A 24,757-nucleotide genomic window follows, 5' to 3' on the forward strand; every position below is an offset into this window, starting at 1 on the left:
GTAGGCTGCCATCCCATCCGTGTCCTCTGTCTTACCCCCTGTGTCATGATGGGTCCGGTTCCCCCAGAGGAAGGACAATTCGGTATCTCCTCTCCTGCGGTGCCCCGTTCCAGCCAACATCCAAATCAGGCTCAGTCTCAGGGCTGTCTCCATTCCGTCCTCGGCTTCCTGCAAAACAAAACTAACAAACACCTTGCTGTGAGAGGGCCTACCCCCACAGATCTGGCTTCATTACAACTAACCAAAACACTTCAAAAAAAAAAACTATGTACAATACTACCCGTGTTACCAGGTGGCCCCGCATGGGCGCCTCTTGCCTGAGCCTTTTACGGCTCGTAATCGATGTGTAAGGAGGTGTCCATGGCGCCTTTGGCCGTGGGATCCTGCTGCTCCTTCTTACAGCCCCTACCACAGGATCCTCGCTATCCCAAACTATGGGAGGAAGACCCGCATCCACCATGCTGTTTACAGAGCCTTGGTGTTTCTTTCCTTTCCTTACCCTTTCCCCCGGGTTAAACAACTTACGCTGGTTCACAGGGAACCACTTTGTGCGCCTTGGAAGTTTAACCGCGTAAACCATGGGGCTTGCCTTATCCACTATACTGAAAGGTCCCATATGCAGTGGCTCAAACGTCCCTACTGAAGCGTAGTTTCAGACCATTACTTGGTCCCCTACCTTCCACTCGTGCGTTCTCTGGGGTTCGAGCAGCAACTGATTACTCCAGTCGGTGCTGCTTCCCCATGTTACTGGCTGCCTGCCAATGAATCTGCTTCAACCTCTCGTACAGATTCTTGACAAACATATCCCAGTTTACTTCTCTCACTTGACCTTCAGTGAGAACCAGTGCCAGAACATGGGTGAGTATGCACATGACCCTCCCCGTCATGAGCTCATGCGGGGAGTACCGTGTTCCTGGAGAGGCTGGTTCAGACCCCCATCAAAACTAACGGCAGGACCTCATCCCACCTTTTCGGGGATGGCCCTGTTTCCTTCCGCAGCCTTGCTTTGATGGTCCAATTAAGTCACTCCACAACCCCCGATGACTGTGGGTTGTGATCCACATGCCATTTATCCTTTATCCCCAGAACCTTCAAGGTGGCCTGCATGACTTGCCCCGTGAAGTGGCTCCCTTGGTTGGACTCCACGATCTGTGGCAGTCCCCACCTGGAGAATACTTCCCTTACCAAAATCCTTGCCGTTGCTAACACCGTGGCTGATCGGCAAGAGAAGGCTTCCCCCCATTGGAGAACACGTCTACTAAGTATTTGTAACCCCCCTTTGTGGTGGGCAACGACCTGTACCAACTGCCATGGTCCCTCTGCCCTTCTCGTATGCCCCATGGGAATCTTCCTAAGTTGCGGATCGGGGTTGTTCACCGCACACACCGGACAGTCTGCGCAAAAATCGGGGACATCCTTCCTCAGTTGCGGCCACCACCCTGCCTGTTCTACCCTTTGCCAGGTAGTCGCTGGCTCGGTGTCCCGCTCCTGGGCCCCCGTGGGTCAACTGGAGGAATTCTCTTTGGTGTGTCTCGGGAACTATCCACCGATCCCCCTTAAAGAGCATCCCCTCCTTTACGGTGATGCCCGCTACCCCGAACGGACCTTCTACCTTCTCGCCCTTAGCCAGCTGCTCCAGGACGACCTTGAGGACGGGATCCTGTGACTGGACTTGCCTTAAGTCCGGAGCCAATGTGCCCCTGCACTCCCTGATGACCCCCTTTTTCCCGGATCGCTGCTACTGGGCTGGACCCATATGTGTTGTGTATCTGTAAAGCATGCACACCCATGTTCCGCCACCAGGGAGCGCATCCCCTGAAGTCCCAAGGGATCCCAGCATCCCTTGGGAGCACTGTATATAAGCTGGCCCCCAAGGCCTGTTCCTCACTCTGGAGTGTCTTATTAAAGACTGAGGTCACTGTTACTTTAACGTCCCTATGTGCAGCCTCATCTGTGTTAGGAACACAATAATATGGATCCCAAAAAACTCTTTCCCTGGCTCCTTCCTTTGCTAACTCGCCTACCCTTTGGTTGCCTTCCCCTCTGGGCTCTGTCTTAGATTGAGCCTTTACTTTGTGGATATAATGACATCCCAGGTTCCCCGTAGCCTCCAAGACCTTTCTCAGCAACGGTACTGTTGCTAAGGGCTTCCCGTCGCAGATGTGAAATCGCGACGAGCCCAGATGGCCAAGTATTCGGTGCACGAATTGCACATAAACATGGAATCTGAGCAGATGGTGGACGGGGCTGGGAACTCGTCGATGTGGTTAATGACATACATCACTGCCAACAGTTCAGCGTGCTGGGCGCTCGGCAGTTTAATGGCCCTTGCTATCCCAGCCAGAGGGTCATAAATCCCTCACCCAGGGAAACGCTTCCCGTTCATCACCGAACTAGACCCGTCGACGTAGATCTCTCTCTAACTTGGCCCAGAATCCTCCGTCCACGTCCCATACCCCTTCCACCGTACACTTGTGGGCCGTCCCCGGGTAGATCATATTGGCGGCCAACTTGGGCTCACTCAAGCCTTGCACTCTCAGATGCATTTGTGATAGCAATAAAGTCCAGCGGACAATGCGAGCACTGCTCACCGTGCCGTCCTTTATCTTCCCATCTAATAACATCTGAGTGGGGTATGGTGGGTTAGTAGAATGATCAAGGATGATCCCGTAAAGTGCTGTAAGTGCTTTACGACCCAATGCGTAACTTGGAGATGCCTCTCGCAATTGGAATATCCCGGTTCCACATCCGTAAGAACTCTTGATGAGTTCATCACAGACTTCAGTTTGCCGTGCTGTTCCTGGAACAGCACCGTGCTCAAACTGTTGCCGCTGGCAGTTACTTCCCCACCATTAATCACCCCTAATGCGGGTGCCGTCTGCCGGTCTCCCTTGAGGCGATTAAACGTTGCCGTGCAGTCCTCATCCCACTCCCATCTGACTCCTTTGCGGAGGAGCCGAAGCAGAGAGGCTGCCGTGGCAGCGTAATCTTCAATAAAATCCCTGCTGTACCCCATGAGCCTCAGGAAGGATCTCACCCCCGTCACGGTTGTGCGGGCTGGTAACTCCTGTACCGCCTTCCATTTGGCCTCGTCTATAGCCCTTCCCTCAGCTCTCATGGTCAGCCCGAGGAATTTTACTTCCCTCTGACTGATCTAAGCTTTCTTAGGATTGACCTTGAACCCTGTCTCTCTCAGCAGCTCGGCCAGCAGTGGACCATGCTCCTCCCCCTCATCGGAGAACAAAAGCAAATCGTCCACATATTGCACCAACTGTTGGGGCCTGCTGAAACCCTTCAAGGCGTCTGCCATACATTGGTGGAATATGGAGGGGCTGTTATGAAATACCTGGGGAAGGCGTGTCCATGTGTACTGCTGTCCCTTCAAAGTGAAGGGAAACTTGTACTGGTCTTCCTGTTTCAGGGGAATCGACCAAAACCCATTTCAAATGTCCAGCACCGTAAATGTGGTTGCGATTGCTGGAAAACTCCCCATCAGATCAGCTACGGCCGCGGCTGTGGACCCGCAGGATGGAATGTTTTTGTTGAGCACCAGATAGTCCATGGTGGCTCTCCACGACTGGTCCGGTTTCCTAATTGGCCAAAGTGGTGAGTTCACATGTGGCTATGGGCCTCAACACTTACTGTGCTACCAGGGATCCCTAGCTATGAAGGCCAACATACCATTTGCCTTCTTCACCACCTGCTGTGCCTGCATGCCAACTTTCAATGACTGATGTACCATGACACCCAGGTCTCGTTGCACCTCCCCTTTTCCTAATCTGTCACCATTGAGATAATATTCTGCCTTTGTGTTTTTGCCCCCAAAGTGGATAACCTCACATTTATCCACATTATACTGCATCTGCCATGCACTTGCCCACTCACCTAACCTGTCCAAGTCACCCTGCAGCCTCTTAGCGTCCTCCTCACAACTCACACCGCCACCCAGCTTAGTGTCATCTGCAAACTTGGAGATATCACACTCAATTCCTTCATCTAAATCATGACTGTATTTTGTAAATAGCTGGGGTCCCAGCACTGAGCCCTGCGGCACCCCACTAGTCACTGCCTGCCATTCTGAAAAGGACTAATCTATCCCGACTCTCTGCTTCCGATCTGCCAACCAGTTCTCTATCCACGTCAATACATTACCCCCAATACCATGTGCTTTAATTTTGCACATCAATCTCTTGTGTGGGACCTTGTCAAAAGCCTTTTGAAAGTCCAAATACATCACATCCACTGGTTCTCCCTTGTCCACTCTACTAGTTACATCCTCAAAATTTTTTAGAAGATTTGTCAAGCATGATTTCCCTTTCAATCCTGTCACTGCTTTCCAAATGCGCTGCTATTTCATCTTTAATAATTGATTCCAACAGTTTCCCCACTACTGATGTCAGGCTAACCGATCTATAATTACCTGTTTTCTCTCTCCCTCCTTTTTAAAAAAAGTGGGGTTACATTAGCTACCCTCCAAATCCATAGGAACTGATCCAGAGTCGATAGACTGTTGGAAAATGATCACCAATGCATCCACTATTTCTAGGGCCACTTCCTTAAGTACTCTGTGATACAGACCATCAGGCCCAGGGGATTTATCGGCCTTCAATCCCATCAATTTCCATAACACAGTTTCACGCCTAATAAGGATTTCCTTCAGTTCCTCCTTCTCACTAGACCCTCGGACCCCTAGTATTTCCAGAAGGTTATTTGTGTCTTCCTTCGTGAAGACAGAACCAAAGTATTTGTTCAACTGGTCTGCCATTTCTTTGTTCCCCATTATAAATTCACCTGAATCTGACGTTTGGCTTCACTAATCTTTTTCTCTTCACATATCTATAGAAGCTTTTGCAGTGAGTTTTTATGTTGCCACCAAGCTTCCTCTCATACTCTATTTTCACCCTCCTAATTAGACACTTTGTCCTCCTCTGCTGAATTCTAAATTTCTTTCAGTCCTCAGGTTTGCTGCTTTTTCTGGCCAATTTATATGTCTCTTCCTTGGATTTAACACTATCCTTAATTTCCCTTGTTAGCCATGGTTGAGCCACCTTTCCCGTTTTATCTTTACAGGGATGTACAATTGTTGAAGTTCATCCATGTGATCTATAAATGTTTGCCAGTGCCTATCCACCATCAACCCTTTAAGTATCATTCGCCAGTCTATTCTAGCCAATTCACGTCTCATACCATCGAAGTTACCTTTCCTTATGTTCAGGACCCTAGTCTCTGAATTAACTGTGTCACTTTCCATCTTAATAAAGAATTCTACCATATTATGGTCACTCTTCCCCAAGGGGCCTTGCACAACAAGATTGCTAATTAGTTCTTTCTCATTACACATCACCCAGTCCAGGATGGCCAGCCCTCTAGTTGGTTCCTCGACATATTGGTCTAGAAAACCATCTCTAATACACTCCAGGAATTCCTCCTCCACTGTACTGCTACCAGTTTGGTTAACCCAATCTATATGTAGATTAAAGTCGCCCATGATAACTGCTGTACCTTTATTGCACGCATCCCTAATTTCTTGTTTGATGCTGTCCCCAACCTCACTACTACTGTTTGGTGGTCTATACACAACTCCCACTAGCGTTTTCTGCCCTTTGGTATTCCGTAGCTCCACCCATACCGATTCCACATCATTCAAGCTAATGTCCTTCCTTACTATTGCGTTAAATTTCCTTTTTAACAAACAAAGCTATCCCACCTCCTTTTCCTTTCTGCCTATCCTTCCTGAAAGTTGAATCCTCCTGGATGTTGAGTTCCCAGCCTTGGTCACCCTGGAGCCATGTCACCGTGATGCCAATTATATCATATTCGTTAATTGCTGCCTGCGCAGTTAATTCATCCACCTTATTCCGAATACTCCTCGCATTGAGGCACAGAGCCTTCAGGCTTGTTTTTTTAAACACGCTTTGCCCCATTAGAATTTTGCTGTAATGTGGCCCTTTTTGCTTTTTGCCATGGGTTTCTCTGCCCTACACTTTTACTTTTCTTCTTTGTATCTTTTGCTTCTGGCCCCATTCTACTTCCCTCTGTCTCCCTGCATAGGTTCCCATCTACTCGGACTTCCACCCCCGTCACCCTACCTCAGTCGTGCTCATGTGTGGCGAACGATGCGAGCTTGTCCCACACGTACGCCTGGTACTTGGTCAGGGTAGTATTGACCAATTGCTCTCGGTCGTAACTCCCTTTCAGCTTCATGGTACACGTTGCCTTTTCCTTCCCCTTTCCTTAGGATCACTACAACTTATTTCTCCTAATCGGAACCCACTGCTCCCCAAAAGCAGTGATTCCTCAAATCCACTATAATTCTTGGGCTCGCATAAAGTCGGCCCCGAGGACTCCTGACCCTGGCTGTTCCCACTTTATTAGGACGCATTCCCACCTGGTGTGGAGGGATCCTAAATTTATGGCTAACGGTCTGGACATTGCCCTACCTGCTCGTTCCCAGTGAACCCTACGAGACTGAATGGAACCTTGCTGGACCAGGGTGAATCGGTCAGGTTACTCGCATGGATCACCGTGCTCGAAGCTCCGGTGTCCACCAAGTACTTCCCCTCTATCTTCTCCACCCCCATCCTCACGCATGTCTACTCCACTCATCGTACATGAGCAAACACAGGTACTCAGGCTGGGTGCGTGCGAGTCAGGATAGTAGGATTACCGGAGCGGTTGGGATTTCCCTGCTCACAGCAGCATCTACCCTTCCCTGCTCTGGCACAAAAACTGTCCGAAGGGCGGCCACGAGAACATCAAATTGTTCCACGGTCGGTCCCTTCGCCTCGACAGGTTTTGTCTGAGGCACTGGAGGATCCCCTTTGCCTTGTCCCCTCCTCGGGGCTGGGCAGTCTCTCCTCCAGTGTCGCATCTTTCCACACCCAAAACACATCCTAGCCTTCCCTGCGCTAACCCCTTCCTGACACCATTCCTTTTTACGAGCCTCACTGGGCTTTATTTCGTGTACCTTGCCCTTACCTCCTCCTCTGAGCTGGTTTTAAAGGCAGTGACGAGTGGAGTGCTGTAGGGCTCAGTGCTGAGATCCTAGCTCTTTACAATATACACTCAATTCCTTCATCCAAATCATTCATGTAATATCCCAGACGGAGTGCTCGATCTTTGAGTGCGTTGAACGAAGCAAGCAAGCGTAGAAGCGGAGAGAGAGAGAGAGCGAGATGGCAGCTAAAACTGCCTCTCTTATACCTACAAAAATGCTTCTTCTCACGCCAAAAGTTAGTCCTTCGCCTGAGGCAGTACAACTAAAAAGCAAAATGAAACACCTTTTCGGCCGGTGTCTTTGTCAACTGGCTGTTCTTGGGGATAAGGCTCCAACAAGTCTGGATGGCCGAAAAGCTTCCTTTGTGTCTTGAGCACCGGCCAATGGGTTCGCATGACATGACAAAGGGTCCTACATTAGGTTCCTTCCTGCGATGATTCCTCCATTCAGCCATCGACCCATCCTGCCCACCTGATGTGTATTCCTGTGGAATATGTTTGGACATGTCCCAAGTCATGTTTTCTACCCTTCTGCAGTAACAGCAAAGTTAAAAGCAATGTCCAAAACTTAAAGTCCAAAAGTTTATGCTTTTGCTGTTGATATTTTTGCCGAATCCTTACAGTGCAGAAGACAATTCAGAGCTGAAGACTGCCATTTGGGACTTATTTTCAATGTTTATGTTTTTTTTGAAAGGCACTCAGGGCTGAAAAATGAATTTTTTCCACTTGATTTTAATTTTTATTCCTTTTGAATGCCTTGCCCCTGTAAATCATAGCCCTTTTAATTACCCACAATTAATTGCAAACTCCTCAGCCTCACTCCCAGAGGCTGTAAGAAGCTGCAATGCCACTCCTGGATGGGAACTTCAGCTCGGATGCCTCCACTACCACCACAAGGGAGTTACATGGTAAGTTAGCGTTGCGCTACAAATCTCTAGGCCCCAGCCCTAATTTTTGCCCGGTAGTGCTGCAGCCGTAAACCTGAGGTCACGGTGATATCGGCCAGTTTCTATCAATGTCCAATATTTCTCCTACTATCTCTATTCATAGCTTTTCTAACAGAAATTTTGAAAAACAATCAAATTTTATGAGAGAGAAGCCGTCTATCAATTGGTTGGCTTAAATTTACTGATGCATCATGGGAAACTGTGCATTGTGCACACGCTCAGGTTGCAGGACTGGACAAAGTGACAACTCTGGGCTCAGACCTTTGGGAGAGGATAAAGTAAAAATGCTAATTGAGGTATTAAAAGACACAAAAGTAATTCAATGAGGAAAATAAATCACATTTTTGTGAAATATTTTGTGAAATGTTTAAACTTGATTTTAGACAATAGAAATTTCAGTTACTGAGGGAAAAATAGGGCAGGATTTTTTTTTAATTGAAAAGCATATCGAGTGATTCAGTTGATTCAACAACATATTGTGATAGCCAAATGTTGACATGGTCCTATGGGATTTTCCAAGAAAAATGTCTACATGGACTGTTTCAAAATTAAACATTGATGTTAGAAAGTGTAATATAGGAAGTAAAGTTTGTGGTCAGGAAGTGTGTACAATATTTTTAAAATTATGTAGATGTAGGTTCTCCCAAGGAGATAAGTTCAGCAGTGGTTTATGTTCAGTCTTTCTCAGAGTTAAATTGAATGCTGAATTACCTAAAGCAGAATGTATGCAATTTAATCTAATAACTTGGTTATAAAGTTACATTTCAGTCAAATTCTTGGTACTGATTAACTATTTGTATTCTGATTTTGTTTCTGCAGCTAAACCTATATAGTCTGGAATTTGCTAATATAGAGCAAGCAGTTCAAAAGGTTGAAGAGGAAAATCTAGATATTTTGGGTCAACTGTTTGATTGTCAGATCAGCGACCGTAATATATGCAGGTAATGGTTAACACCCATAAGCATTTTGACGTCTCTTACCTCAAAATTAAGACTGAACAGATCTATTACTAATTGCATTAACATTTAAATGCTGACCATTACACTCAGTATATCTACTATTGTACGATCTCCAAATTTTTTTTTTAATTGTTTGGTATTGATTTTAATTAAAATTTCAGTAACATGAATATACCATGATTTAGATATTTGCTGTAAACTCAAAATTTGAAAAGTACTGCTCAAAATATTGTATAATTTACCCTTTTAGAAATTCAATTTTTTGGTCGCATGTAGCTCCATTCCTTATTATATTACCTACGCCATATTCATGGTGAATGTATCAAGGTCAGATCTAGTAAAGCCACCTGTTTTGGTTTTCAACTGACAAATGCAAAGTAATTTTTCCCCTCGCACTGTAATCTAATGATGCTTTATTTCTGATGATCATATAGGAACTTATTTGAGACTTATACCGTTGGACCTGAGGGCCACAGCAGTAGAGTAATGGAAGAAGATTTAGCTAAATTAGAGCTCAGAGGTCAACCTTCAGGTAATAACCACAAAAAATGCATCTAAACCACACAAGTTCTCCTAAATTCAGAAACGAAATGTGATGGATTTCTGCATAGTTATGTTAAATAATGTGACTTTTTCCACAATACTACTTTTTAAAAAATTCATTATATATGGTACGGTAGAACGCGTGGTACCCTGTATTGATTAATGTTTTATCAGAATTAATGTACAGGACATTTAATATTCAACTCATGCCATTTGGTCTACTGTACTCAAGTACCTAAATACAATGATTTCGAATCACAAAATGTTATACCACAGAATGAGGCCATTCAGCCCAAAATGCCTATTGCTAAGTCTCTGAAGGAGGTATCCACTTAATTGAATTCCATTGCCCTTTCTTCAAATGTACTTATTTAAAAAATGGGTAGTTATTTGATGAAGCTTTTATGAATTCTGCTTCCACCAGTTTCTGCTAGGGCATTTCATGTCCTAACAACCTCTGCATAAAAAAGAAATTCTCCTAAACTCTCCCTTTGTTCATTTGATTATTTTTCATTTCTGTCCTCAAGTTAGTGACTTACCAACTAGTGGAATTAGTTTTTCCCTATTTGCCTCATCAAACGCTTAGACATGTTAAGTAATATTACTTTTGGGTTGTGAGCATGTCTCTCTGCTCCCTGAACTAGGCAGTGATAAGACAACTGTCATCTTCTAAACAAGCTAGATTTCTGGATGTGGGAGGGGCAGTTCTTGATCTTAGGCTGGGTTCTAACAAAACATTAAGCAAATTCCCATTGTCCATTTTCATAATGTTAAATTAGAAATTGATAAAGCTTTATTTGTTGAGCTGTGATTTTAAGACTTTTCTTTTTTTTTAAAACGGTGTGATAGTCTTACTTCTACACAACAAACTGAATGTACTTTATTATCCATTATAAATTAACTGCTTTTAACCTTATTTAGCTTCTTAAAAATCTGTTGTGGGTTGATGAATATTTTCTCAGATCTTGAGGAGACACTTTTTTGCTTTGGATAAATCATCGCACCTTTGATTAGAATAAACACATAAATGTGAATGTGCACAGACAATAGTGCAATATATCAGACTAAAAAAAATGTGGGAACTCATCATCTTCTGTGTTCCCACATGAACTTACAGCAATCGGCTTGTTCTTTAAATGTAAAGAATTCTGGGGCATGGTATCAAAGATGGGTTAGTTTACGTCAAAATAATATAGATGTTTGGAAATCATTCAGAGAGAAATGCCAGGGATGATTCCAGACCTTAAGGAATTAACGTATGAAGAAAGATGGAAATGGCAACTTACTTTGACTGGAAAAGACAAAGGAGGTATGAAGAAGATGTTTAGAATAATGAACAGTATAGATAAGGTAGAGGTAAACAGATTATTTAGTTTGGAACAGTGAGCACTGAACTTGAGCACACAATTACAAAATTCACTTCTCTTGATAAGATTAAAAGATTTTTTCCCATCGACAGAAGTGCTATGTGGAGCACACTGCCAGAAAAAAGACAATTCCAGGTCAATATCTGTTCAGAAAGAGGATTGAGGATTATTCAGATTGTTGATCTATTTAATGCAAATTGGGTTAGGAAGAAAGTAGAGAGATCTCGAGGGGAAAACAGTCTACAATTATGAGTCATTCTATTGTACCTCAAATTCAATTGAACCAACAAACAAAGCAACATATTTGTACAGTGTTCCTCATGTACAGAAATATGTCTCTAAGCATTTTACAGGGCATAGAAAAGGCGAACAGAAGTGAAAGGGGAAAGAAAGTTGCATTGCAGTTGAAAGAGCAATTAAAAAGAAGGGTTTGTAGGAGAGATGTGAGAGATGTTACTAGAACAGCCCAGGAGGTAATGAGTTCAAAATCACATTATTAGAAAGTTATGAAACTGATCACCATCTACCATCCCCCTTGTTATATATTTAACCCTTGGCAACCTGTATCATACCACCACCAGAGAGCCCACCTGTTAAAGTCCCAAGGGATCTCAGCATCCCTTGGGAGCACTGTACATAAGCAGGCCTGTGGTACCTGCACTCTGGAGTCTTATTAAAGGAGTTAAGGTCACACTTGCTTATTGTTCACAGTTTCATCCTTAATTATGAGCTTATCAATTGGCGACGAGATAATGAACAACCGTGCGAAAATGTAAAGAACAGTTGGTATCCTGGAGAAGTTCTCAGAAGGGCAAGATTGGGAGGCTTTCATGGAGACTTGACCAATACTTTGTGGCCAATGAGCTGGAAGGGGACGAGAACACTGCCAAACGAAGGGCGATCCTCTTTACCGTCTGTGGGGCAACAACCTATGGCCTCATGAAGAATCTTCTAGCTCCGGTAAAACCAACAACCAAATCCTATGAAGAATTGTGTACGCTGGTCCGGGAGCACCTAAATCCTAAGGAAAACGTTTTGATGGCGAGGTATCGGTTCTACACGTGTCAACGGTCGGACGGCCAGGAAGTGGCGAGCTACATCGCCGAATTAAGGCACCTCACATGACATTGCGAATTTGATGGGTTCCTAGAACAAATGCTGAGAGACTTTTTTGTGCTTGGCATTGGCCATGAGGTAATACTTCGCAAACTATTGACTGTTGAAACACCGAATCTGAACAAAGCCGTAACGATAGCCCAGGCATTTCTGTCCACCAGCGACAACACCAAACAACACCAGCATAAAGAGGTTTCGGCCATTACTGTGCAAAAACGTCGTTTTCAAGCAGGAATATACATGGCAGAATGTACACATCGGCTGCTGCACAACCTCAGATGACCCAGAGTCCGCCATCAATCGCTAATGCAAATGTTGGCGCTTCAAACACTAAGCGTGCAACGGCTGCAGAACAATGGGACACCTCCAGCGAATGTGCAGGCGAGCTGAAAACCCTGCAAACCACCATGTTGCAGAGGAAGATCGATCCACGGTGAATCAGGCTGAACTAGAGACTTGAACCGAGGAGGCAGAAGTGTACGGGGTACACACTTTCACCACGAAATGTCCACCAATAATGTTAAAAGTTGAACTGAACAGAATTCCAGTATCCATGGAACTGGACACGGGTGCGAGTCAGCCTATAATGAGCAAAAAGGCCTTTGACAGGCTGTGGTGCAACAAGGCACACAGGCCCAAGCTCAGCCCCATTCACACCAAGCTAAGAACTTATACCACTGATCCCTGTAATTGGCAGTGCAGAAGTCAAAGTCTCCTATGATGGAGCAGTGCACGAACTCCCACTATGGATCATGCCAGGGGATGGCCCCACACTGTTCGTCAGAAGCTGGCTGGGAAAAATCTGCTGTAACTGGAACAACATCCGAGCGCTTTCGTCCGTCGACGACGCCTCATGTGCCCAGGTTCTGAGCAGATTTCCATCGTTGTTCGAGCCAGGCATTGGAAATTTCTCGGGGGTGAAAGTGCAGATCCATTTGGTTCCAGTATGTGACCCATCCACCACAAGGCACGGGCGGTACCGTATATGATGCGAGAGAAAGTGGAAATTAAGCTGGACAGGCTGCAGCGAGAAAGCATCATCATGCCGGTGGAATTCAACGAGTGGGCCAATCTGATTGTCCCGGTACTTAAAGGTGACGGCAAGGTCAGAATTTGTGGGGACTATAAAGTAACGATTAACCGTTTTTCGCTACAGGATCAGTACCCGCTACCTAAGGCAGACGCGTATTTGCGACCCTGGCTGGAGGGAAGACGTTCACCAAGTTGGACCTGACCTCGGCCTGCATGACGCAGAAGCGAGAGGAATCTTCGAAAGGCCTCACCTGCAACACGCACAAAGGTCTATTCATCGACAACAAATGACCGTTCGGGATTCGGTCGACCGCGGCAATTTTCCAACAGAACATGGAGAGAGCCTGCTAAAATTGGTTCCTCGCACCGTGGTTTTTCAGGACAACATACTGGTTACAGGTCGGGACACCATCGAACACTTGAAGAATCTGCAAGAGGTTTTAAGTCGGTTGGATCGCGTGGGACTCGGGTTGAAACACTCGAAATGTGTTTTCTTGGTGCCGGAGGTTGAGTTCTTGGGAAGAAGAATCGCAGCAGATGGAATCAGACCCACCGACGCCAAGACGGAGACCATCAAGAACTCGGCGAGACCACAGAACGTGACGGAGCTGCGGTCGTTCCTGGGACTCCTCAACTATTTCGGTAATTTCCTACCTGGTTTAAGCACCTTGCTAGAACCCCTACATGTGCTACTGCGCAAGGGAGACGACTGGGTATGGGGGGATTCACAAGAGGTTGCTTTTGAGAAAGCCAGAAATCTGTTATGTTCAAACAAACTGCTTGTTCTGTATAACCTATGTAAACGATTAGTGTTAGCTTGCAATGCGTTGTCGTACGGAGTCGGGTGTGTGTTACAACAGGCTAACGAATCGGGGGCCGAAAGGGCATACAGCATGATTGAAAAAGAAGCCCTGGCGTGCGTTTACGGGGTGAAAAAAATGCACCAGTATTTGTTTGGCCTCAAGTTTGAGCTTGAAACTGACCATAAGCTGCTTATATCGCTATTCTCAGAGAGCAAAGGGATTAACACCAATGCCTCTCCCCGCATCCAAAGATGGGCGCTCACAGACCGGCCACAGAGAACTGCGCTGATGCTCTCAGTCGGCTACCATTGCCCACCACTGGGATGGAAATGGCACAGCCTGCAGACTTGCTCATGGTGATGGATGCATTCGAAAACAAAGTGTCACCTGTTAAGGCCCACCAGATCAGGACTTGGACCAGGATACTTTACTGTCCCTGGTAAAAAAAACTGTGTCCTCCATGGGAGCTGGTCCCTCGTCCCTGCGGAGATGCAGGAGGCGATTAAGCCATTCCACAGGCGCAAAGACGAAATGTCCTTGCAGGCGGACTGTCTTTTGTGGGATAATCGTGTGGTCTTGCCCAAGAAAGGCAGAGAAATGTTCATTTGTGACCTACACAGCACCCACTTAGGCATTGTAATGATGAAAGCCATAGCCAGACCCCATGTGTGGTGGCCCGGATTCGACTAGGATTTAGAGTCATGCTTGCGCCAGTGCAACACTTGCTCTCAACTGAGCAACGCACCCAGAGAGGCACTGCTAAGTTTGTGGTCGTGGCTCTCCAAACCGTGGTTGAGGATCCACGTTGACTCTGCAGGCCCATTTCTAGGCAAAATGTTCTTGGTTGTCGTGGATGCTTATTCAAAATGGATTATGTAGTGTACGGAGAAAGAGTCAGACTGAACACTGAGCTCCAAGTAAAATGTGACCTTAGTCTTTTATTGCAGGTCTCCAGAGTGCCTCTCCAACCTGTGAAGCCTTCTTAAATACCTGTGCTCCCAAGGGATTATGGGATCCCTTGGGACTCCAGGGAATGAGTCCTCTGGTGGCTGTACTGAGTAAATACAAGTCCACATATATAACAACATTCCCCCCCAAAGTCAAGAGTGTAACTATTTACAATGCGAGTTGATCTGGGACCCTTCTTGCCCTGGTTGATCGTCTCGATGTGAAAGCTGGTGTTGTTGAATCATTTGTTGGGCCCTCGCTGGGCTGCTGTGCAGCTGGCCTTCCTGGTGTGTTGGGCCCTGCAGGGCTGATGTGGATGATGGGTTCTGCTTCGTGGTCAACCATGGTGTCAGTTGCCACTGCGTGTTGGGGGATCAAAAAAGATAGGGTCCAAGGTGGGTTGCTCAGGGTAGTCCGTGAATCTGAGTTTGATTTAGTCCAAGTGTTTCCGGTGAATGAGTCCATTTGAAAGTTTCACCCAAAACACCCTGCTCCCCTCTTTGGTCACAACAGTGCCGGGAGGCCACTTGGGACCTTGTCCTAATTTAATACAAATACAGGATCATTGACTTCAATCTCGTGTGACACATTTGAGCTATCATGGTATGCACTTTGTTGAAGCCGCCTGCTCTCTACCTGTTCATGTAGATCAGGGTGAGCTAACGAGAGCCTTGTCTTAAGTGCTCTTTTCATGAGCAGTTCAGCAGGTGGGATCCCAGTGAGTGAGTGTGGTCTCATGCGGTAGCTAAGCAGGACTCGGGATAGGCGAGTCTGCAGTGAGTCTTCAGTTACCCTCTTCAAGCCTTGCTTGATGGTTTGCACTGCTCTCTCTGCCTGACCATTGGACGCTGGTTTAAACGGGGCAGATGTGACAAGTTTGATCCCGTTCCAGATCATGGATTCTTTGAACTCAGCACTGGTAAAACAATGGCCACTGTCACTCACCAGGACATCGGGTAAGCCGTGTGTGGCAAATATGGCCCGCAGACTTTCAGTGGAGGCAGCGGACGCGCTAGCCGACATTATTTCACATGCAATCCACTTGGAGTACGTGTCTACAACCACAAGGAACATTTTACCCAAGAACGGGCCTGCATAGTCGACGTGTACCCTAGACCATTGTTTGGAGGGCCAAGACCATAAACTTAGCGGCACCTCCCTGGGTACATTGCTTAACTGCGAGCATGTATTACATCTGTGCACGCAGGACTCTATAAGTCCGCATTGATACTGGGCCACCACACGTGGGATCTGGCTATCGCTTTCATCATAATGATGCCTGGGTGGGTACTGTGGAGGTCATTGACGAAGGTGTCTCTGCCCTTCTTGGGGACCACTACTCGATTGCCCCACAGAAGGCAGTCTGCCTGTATTGACATTTCATCTTTGCGCCACTGGAACGGCTTTATCTCTTCCTGCATTTCCACTGGGACACTGGACCAGCTCCCGTGAAGCACACAGCTTTTAACTAGAGATAGAAAGGGGTCCTGGCTTATCCAGGTTTTGATCTGCCGGGCAGTGACGGGTGATTGCTCACTGTCAAATGCTTCCATAACCATGGCTAGATCTGCGGGCTGCGCCATTTTCACCCCCATGGTGGGCAATGGCAGCCGACTGAGAGCATCGGTGCAGTTTTCTATGCCTGGCCTGTGGCGGATGGCATAGTTGTATGCAGACAGCGTGAGCGCTCATCTCTGGATGCGGGCCAATGCATTGGTATTTATCCCTTTACTCTCGAAAAACAGGGATATAAGTGGCTTATGGTCAATTTCCAATTCGAATTTTAGCCCAAACAGGAATTGATGCATTTTCTTTACCCCATAGACACACGTAACGCTTCTTTTTCAATCATGCTGTAGGCTCTCTCGGCCTTAGACAGACTCCTGGATGCATAAGCAACCAGTTGCAGTTTCCCGAAATCATTAGTTTGTTGCAATACACACCCGTGCCATATGACGACGCATCACATGCTAGTACCAAACGCTTACATGAATCATACAACACAAGCAATTTGTTTGAGCATAACAATTTTCTCGCTTTTACAAAGGCATTTTCTTGGCTTTTTCCCCAAACCCATTCACCCCCTTTTTGTAGTAAGACATGTAGTGGTTCTATAAGGGTGCTGAGACCCGGTAATAAGTTACCAAAGTAGTTCAAGAGTCCCAGAAACGACCGCAGCTCCGTCACATTCTGTGGCCTCAGTGCGTTCTCGATTGCCTCCGTCTTCGCGTTGGTGGGCCTGATACCGTCCGCCGCAATCCTCATTCCAGGAACTCCACTTCAGGCGCCATGAAAATGCACTTCGAGCGTTTTGACCTGAGCCCCACATGGTTGAGTCGACTAAGAACCTCTTCCAGGTTCTGCAGGTGCTCGACTGTGTTCTGACCTGTGACCAAGATGTCGTCCTGGAAGACTACGGTTTGCAGGACCAACTTCAGTAAACTTTCCATGTTTCTCTGTAATATCGCCGCCACTGATCGGATTCCAAATGGGCATCTGTTATAAATGAAATGACCTTTGTGCGTGTTGATTCAGGTGAGGGCCTTCGATGATTCCTCCAGTTCCTGCGTCATGTAGGCGGAAGTCAGATCCAGCTTCGTGAACGTCTTTCTTCCCGCCAGCGTTGCAAAGAGGTCATCGGTTTTTGGTAGTGGGTATTGGTCCTGCAGGGAGAAACGATTGACATTTACTTTGGAATCGCCACAGATTCCGACAGTGCCATCTCCCTTGAGGACTGGGACAATAGGGCTGGCCCACTCGCTGTTGCAGCCGGTCCAGCTCGATCTCTACCCTTTCTCTCATCAAGTACAGTACCGCTCTCGCCTTGTGATGGATGAGTCGCGCTCGGAATTAGGTGGATCTGCACTTTTGCTGCTTGGAATTTCCCGATGCCTGGTTCGAACTGCGAAGGAAATTTGTTTAAGACCTGGGCACACGAAGTGTCGTCAGCAGGCGTTCGCGCTCGGACGTCGTCCCAGTTCCAGCGTATCTTTCCCAGCGAGCTCTTGCCGAGCAGAGTGGGACCATCACTCGGTACCACCCAGAGTGGTAGCTTGTGCATCTCTCCATCGTAGGAGAACTTTACGGTAGCACTGCCGATTACAGGAATCAGTTCTTTAGTGTAAGTTCTTAGTCTCGTGCGAACTGGAGTTAAGACTGGCCTTGAGGCCTTATTGTACCACAATCTTTCGGAAGTCTTTTTGCCCATGATGGACTGGCTCGCGCCCGTGTCCAGCTCCATTGACACCGGGAATCCATTTAGTTCAACATTCAGCATTATCGGAGGACAATTCATGGTGAATGTGTGCACCCCCATGTACCTCTGCCTCCTCTATCTGAGGCTCTGGTTCGTAGTGATCCTCCGTGGATCTGTCCTCCTCTGCAACATGGTCATTTGCAGGTTTAACAGGCTTAGCAGCTCGCTTGCACACTCGTTGGAGGTGTCCCATTGTTTCACAGCCCTTCAAACGTATCCTTTGAACCGGCATGAATGGAAACGACGATCACCCCCGCAGTGCCAACAAGATGTTAATGGCCTTGCATTCATCACCCTTGATGGTGAACTCAGACACCTGTGGATGTGTAGCTGCAGGTATGTGTGACCTACCCTGTACGTTACGATTTGAAAACAACTTTGCTCACAGTACTTGTAGCAGCACTCGAGTGCTGAGAGATTTGCTTAGTATTGTCACTGGTGGCAATGAACGCCTGGGCTATCACTATGGCCTTACTCAAGGTTGGGGTCTCTACAGTCAAAAGCTTGCGGAGTATGGTTTCGTGGCCAATGCCAAGTATGAAACAGTCTCTGAGCATGTGCTCCAAATGTCCTTCAAATTTGCAATGTCCTGCAAGGTGTCTCAGCTCGGCGACATAACTCGCCACTTCCTGGCCTTCACATCTTTTGTAGGTGTAGAACCGGTACCTCACCATCAGAACGCTTTCCTTCGAGTTCAAATGCTCTCGGACCAGTGTGCACAAATTGTCGTACGATTTCTCCGTGGGTTTCGCTGGAGTGAGCAGTTTCTTCATAAGGCCATATGTTGGTGCCCCACAGACAGTGAGGAGGATCGCCCTTTGTTTGGCAGTGCTCTCTTCCCCATCTAGCTTGTTGTCCATGAAGTATTGGTCGAGTCGCTCCACAAAAGTTTCCCAATCATCTCCCTCCGAAAATTTCTCCAGGATGCCCACTGTTCTCATCTTTGGGTTCGCTATCTGTATCTCATCACCAGTTGTAGTGTATGGAGAAAGAGTCAGATTGAACACTGTGAGCTCAAAGTAAAGTGTGATCTTAGTCTTTTATTGCAGGACTCCAGAGTCCCTCTCCAACCTGTGAAGTCTTCTTAAATACCTGTGCTCCCAAGGGATTATGGGATCCCTTGGGACTCTGGGGAATGAGCCCTCTGGTGGCTTTACAGAGTAAATACAAGTTCACATATATAACAGATTGAAATATGTAATAATGTCTGTAAGCACGTCCACTGCCACCATCGAAAGCCTACGAGCTATATTTGCCCCACACGGCCTGCCTGATGTCCTAGTCAGCAACAATGGGCCGTGTTTCATCAGTGCTGAATTCAAGGAATTCATGACCCGCAATGGGATCAAGCAAGTCACATCTGCCCCATTCAAGCCCGCATCCAAAGGGCAGTTCAGTCCATCAAGCAAAGCTTGAAACGCGTGTCGGAAGGCTCCCTGCAGACCCGACTGTCCCGAGTTCTGCTCAGCTACCGCACCAGACCCCACTCGCTCACCGGGGTTCCCCCAGCCAAGCTGCTCATGAAAAGGGCGCTCAAAACAAGGCTCTATCTTGTCCACCTTGATCTCAATGATCATGTAGAGGGCAGGCAGCATCAACAAAGTATGTACCATGATCGCGCCAATTTGTCACGCAATATTGATGTCAATGATCCTGTGTTTGAACTCAATTATGGAAATGGTCTCAAATGGCTCACTGGCATGGTTATAGTCAAAGAAGAGAATAGGGTGTTTCAGGTCAAATTGGCCAATGGACTAACATGCAGAAAGCATTTGGACCAAATCAAATTGCGGTTCACTAACAGGTACGAGCAACCCGAAGAAGACACCACCAACTTTGACCCTCCAACACACACACAAGTGGCAACCGACATCATGGTTGACCATGAAGCCGAACTTACAATCCCAGCAAGGCCAGCTGCCCAGCAGCCCAGTGAAGAACTAACCAACTCACCCACACCTGCATTTGTACAGAGACGATCGACAAGGGAGAGAAAAGCCCCAAGATCATCTCACCCTGTAAATAAGTGTACTATCGATTTTACGAGGGAGTGATGTGATGTTATGTATTTAACCCTTGGCAACCTGTATCACACCGCCAGCAGAGTCCAGCATCCCTTGGGAGCACTGTATAGAAGCAGGCCATCCACGCGGTACCTGCACTCTGGAGTCTTATTAAAGGAGTTAAGGTCACACTTACTCATTGTTCACAGTACTCAGTTTCATCCTTTATTATGAGCTTATCACCCCTCAACTGACAGATCAGTACTCCTCCATGTTGAACATCACTTGGAGGAAACTCTGAGGTGTCCACCACCAAGAGTATCTGTTAGTATCACCAGAGATCGAGCTGGAAGAGTCCTGAAGGACATAGCTAGCTAACTTGGCCTGTCAGGTGATGTGATAACCAATATAAGGGAATAACATGATTAACCTCGTATTCACCAACTTACCTATTCTAGGCATGTTTATTCACATTGGCAATAATAGAAGTGATCATCTCACAGTCTTGTGAAGGCAAAGTTCAGTCATCATTGTGTATTGTGACACTATCACTGTAATTAAGTCTGACAGACTAAGGACACATCTGCCACATTGGATCTGTTAGAGGTTTTGAGGGAATCGAAATAAAGTAGTAATCTACGGAGGTGTAAGCAAAAAATGGACACTGAGCTAGCCGAGGAAGGAATAGGAGGGGTGAAAAAAATGTTTGGTCAAAGAGGTAGGTTTTAAGGGTGGTCTTAAAAGGACAGGTTGGTGGAGAAGTAGCCTCCATGATTGAAGGTACAGCCACCAATAAGGGGGCGAAAGAAAGTGCGATGCAAAGGAGGCCAGAGAAAGCAATGGGGAATTTGGAGTTTGGGTGTTGTAGGGCTAGGGGAGCTTCTCGAGAAAGGGAGAAGTGAGGCCACGCAGGGATTTTAATATGAGGATGAGAATTTGAAGTGCTGAGGAAAGGGTTGATGGACAAGCAGTACAAGATGCAGGCAGACAAGTAATGTCTGAGCTGGACTTGACAAAGGGTGAAGAGCATTGCAATAGTCATATCTGGAAGTTTCAACGGCATAGATGTGGGTTTTTAGCAACAGTTGGGCTGAGGTGGATAATGTTAGGGAGGTAGAAGTAGGTAGTCGTTATGGTTGACAGGAAGGATATAGGATTGGGGGCAGTGGTGAGGTGGGGGTGGGGGGGCTGGCAGCCATATCATGGGTGAGTGCAGCCACATCAACATTCAAGAAGCTTGACCCCTATCCAGGACAGAGCAATTGCTTGATCAATTTCTTTGCCACTAGACTCAATATCCACCATGTTGTCTTGCAAGTGTTGTCCATATCCCAGGAATAAATCAAAAGAAAAAGTTGTAATGACTGAACAAGCAACCACCTATGGTGAAGTAGAAGGAACTGCAAAAGGGAAGTAAGATGTCAGAGGATCAGGTGGTATGTGAGGGGGAATCTACAGCTAGGAGGTCAGATAGGTTGGATCCATGGTGTCATCTGAAAAGGGGCGAGGATCTTCAAATTAATTTACTGGGCTATATAACAGGCAATACTTACAATAATACAATGCTCAGTTCTGGTCTCCATATTACAAAAAAGATAAAGGGGCAGAAATTGGTGAAGGCCCCCGGCTACCCAAGTACCCAATAGTACTTTGGGCAGAGTTTTCATCAAAAAGGTCCTTCAAAGGGCGATGGGCAGCAAATGAGGGACTTACACCGCCAATCTGGGCAGCAGCCGGCAGGAGCTCCCAATCTTGGTGGCAAGGGCACTTGCCGCCCAAGTGCCGCCGAGGATGGATTTGGGCCCAAGGAAGGTCGAAGACCTGCAAAGAAAAATCATTGGAAAAAAAACCCATCGGAACACCTTCAGGGGACCCCAATCAGGTAAGTCACTGTGAAAAAAAATGTAAAAAATGTTTACCAACCTTTTTTTTTTTAAGATCGGGGACAGACCAGCCTCCAGTTCACTCCTGTTCTGGCGCTGACTCCCGCCCACATCAATATCACAGGCGGTTCTCCCCTCCCACCCGCTCCAGCCCAAATCGAAAATGGCACTGGGCGGAACCCGAAGAAGAACGTCGGCGGCAGCGGGTGGTGAGTTCATCAATTTTGGGCCCATAGAAGCACTGGAAAAAGTGCAAAAAAGATTTACCAGGATGATACCAGAACTGAGAGGGTACAATTATCAGGAAAGACAGAACAGGCTGGGGCTCTTTTCTCTGGAAAAAAATGAAAAGATTGAGAAGTGACTTGAAGGGGGTCAATCGGGTAGATATGGAGATGTTGTTTCCACTTGTGTAAGAGTCCAAAACTAATGAACCATCAAAGGCCTCAATAGCCAGGTTTATTGAAACCAATTGTGCTGCCCACCTGAAGCCAGGTTGAGACCAACTAACTCAACACCACCAGGCATTGAACCTGTGATCTTCCGAGCTTGCATAGATCAGTTACTCACTGCCTTTACCCACTTAGCCAATGTTCCAGCATTTTTGAACATTGAACATGGCTGTGGGGACATATTAAAAAAGTATTCATATTCATTTTTATTGATGCTCTTGCAGAGATCGATGATGTTGACTCCAATCTGCCAAAACCCAAGAATACAACACTTCTTGCAGTAGAGAAGAAAGTTTCCTCAATGCAACCATATTTTAAAAAGGAAAAGACAGAAAATGACAATGAACCACAGTTCCAGTTAGGCAAGTCTGTGTCACAGAATCTCACCTATTTGCTGCAGGAAGACGAAAAATGCTTTGAGGTTAGTTAAATAAATTAAAATACATTTTTTTTAAAACTATCCATTACTTGCAACACTGCCCCACAATACTTCAGGTACAAATATTCAATATGTAGTTCAAGGTTGGTATTTGTAAACACGATATTTTTTATATCCATAGAGTACTTGGAAAGCCTAGGGCTGGATTTTCGGCTTTTAGGATTTCGGGGCGTTAATGGCGATGGGGCGGTCCTGATACTGCCTGGAAAAACTTTGTGCCTCAGTCAGCAAAATTGGGCAGCTGCGCTCCGAGTGTGGGACGGAGTGGTAAGGGAGGTCACCTCTCTTAGGGCGCTAGGCCAGCTGAACATGCAAAAATCCCGACTAAACAGCCGGCCTGAGAACGCTCAGAGAGGCCTGGGGAGTAAAAATAAACCTGAAAAAAGCCCAACAATAACATTCCCAATACATAACTCACGCCACCACAACATAAATCATTAAAAAAAAATGAAACAATCACACTTACCTGAGGTGGACATTACTTAACTCACTGCAGCCGCTACAGGTCGGACTACCCGTTTTCACAGGCAATCTATGGTGGGGTGGGAGCCAAAAATCGAGCTGGTGTCACAAACCAGGCATTGCACACTGGCTCGCCTCTTCCGGGCGGAAATGCTCCGTGCCCCACCGAAACCAGCCCCGAAAACCCAGGCAGGGCGCTGGAAGCTGGCCACCCGCCGCCCGCCTAGAAGAGCTTACTGCCGCCATTGCCGCTCCTCCGAGGCAAAAACAGAGGCAGCCGGAAGCCAAAAATCCAGCCTTTAATATATTTCTATACCAGTTAATGTCAAGAGTGGAAAGATGTGTATTCCTTTTTAGTTTAATATTGTTCAGATACACATCAGCCTGTTATCATTTGAATTGAGGCATGACATAAGTGCATACCTTGACAACCATCAGAATTTATTTCCAAAATCACGTAATGGGGAAACAAAAACATCAGTATTGTGAAATTTCACTGTCATGAATGGTCATCTTGATTTCCAACAGACACCTTCATTATAGTGGCACTGTGAGCTGGCCTTACTTTACCAGCAGCTTTATTCTAGCATTCGGCAGCTTTCCACAAAGTTATATACCATAGGGAATTATTATTCTTTATACAGGCACAACATCCAAAATCCGGCAACCTCGGGACTGAGACCGTGCCGGTTTTTGGATTTTTCGGGATTTCAGACAAGAAAATTAATGGCCCAGAAATTCCGGCCTCCCTGGTCCGTACGGAGTGTGTACGGACCCGGGAAGGCATCGCAAAAGCCAGTTTACAGCACACAATGCGCATACGCTGAAAACCAGCTTTTCCGATCTGTCAAGCTGGAGCTTGACAGATCCAACACATCTCCACAGCCAGGACATTCACATGGACAAAATTGCAGTATTTACCCTTATCTTGCCCAGCGAATGTCCTGAAAACTCTCACGCCTTATGAAAGCAGTCGCATAGCCTACTTTTACAGGCGTAAGAGTTTTAAAACACAGTTAAAACATAAAAAATAAAATTTCAAAAAACATTTTATTTTTAAAACCTGCCCACTAAGTTAAGTTTATTTTAAAGCATAATTAAAAAACTTAAAAAAAATCAGAATATATATATTTAATACGTAAATAACTAATTTAAATTAATGTTAAATATGTAATGTATTTTTTTCTATTTTTTATTAATATTTTATGTGGGGGGGGTGGTTCTCATTCATAATAATGGGAACTCCAACTTATGGAGTTCCCATTATTCTGAATGAGAACATACTTTACCTTGATTGGCTACCCAGATCCATGTGACTGCAGTTTCAGCCCTGCGCACGTCCCTACGTGCATGCGCAGTCAGTGGAGGCCTCGGGACCGGGAACTCTCGTGGGCGCAGCAGCTTCAGGTAAGTGCGCTTCTTTTTTCTAGAATCCAGTCGAACGCACGTGGGAAGTAAAAACCGGGATTTCTGGGCCATCATGTCCGAAATCCAGAAACCTCAGGACCGAGATCGTGCTGGTTTTTGGATCTTTCCGGATTTCAGACCGCT

General features: G+C 46.3%; 1 protein-coding gene across 1 annotated transcript in view; it reads left to right on the top strand.

Annotated features, from left to right (window-relative positions):
- The window catches only part of ccdc83 (coiled-coil domain containing 83), a 183,209-nt gene that overhangs the window by 147,298 nt on the left and 11,154 nt on the right, over window positions 1-24,757 (top strand). The window contains exons 8-10 of the mRNA XM_070872795.1: window positions 8,763-8,884; window positions 9,337-9,434; window positions 22,530-22,726. Coding sequence (XP_070728896.1) covers window positions 8,763-8,884; window positions 9,337-9,434; window positions 22,530-22,726 — 417 coding nt within the window. The remainder of the gene's footprint in view (window positions 1-8,762; window positions 8,885-9,336; window positions 9,435-22,529; window positions 22,727-24,757) is intronic.

This window comes from Pristiophorus japonicus, unplaced genomic scaffold (genome assembly GCF_044704955.1).
Source record: "Pristiophorus japonicus isolate sPriJap1 unplaced genomic scaffold, sPriJap1.hap1 HAP1_SCAFFOLD_368, whole genome shotgun sequence".
NCBI lineage: Eukaryota > Metazoa > Chordata > Chondrichthyes > Pristiophoridae > Pristiophorus > Pristiophorus japonicus.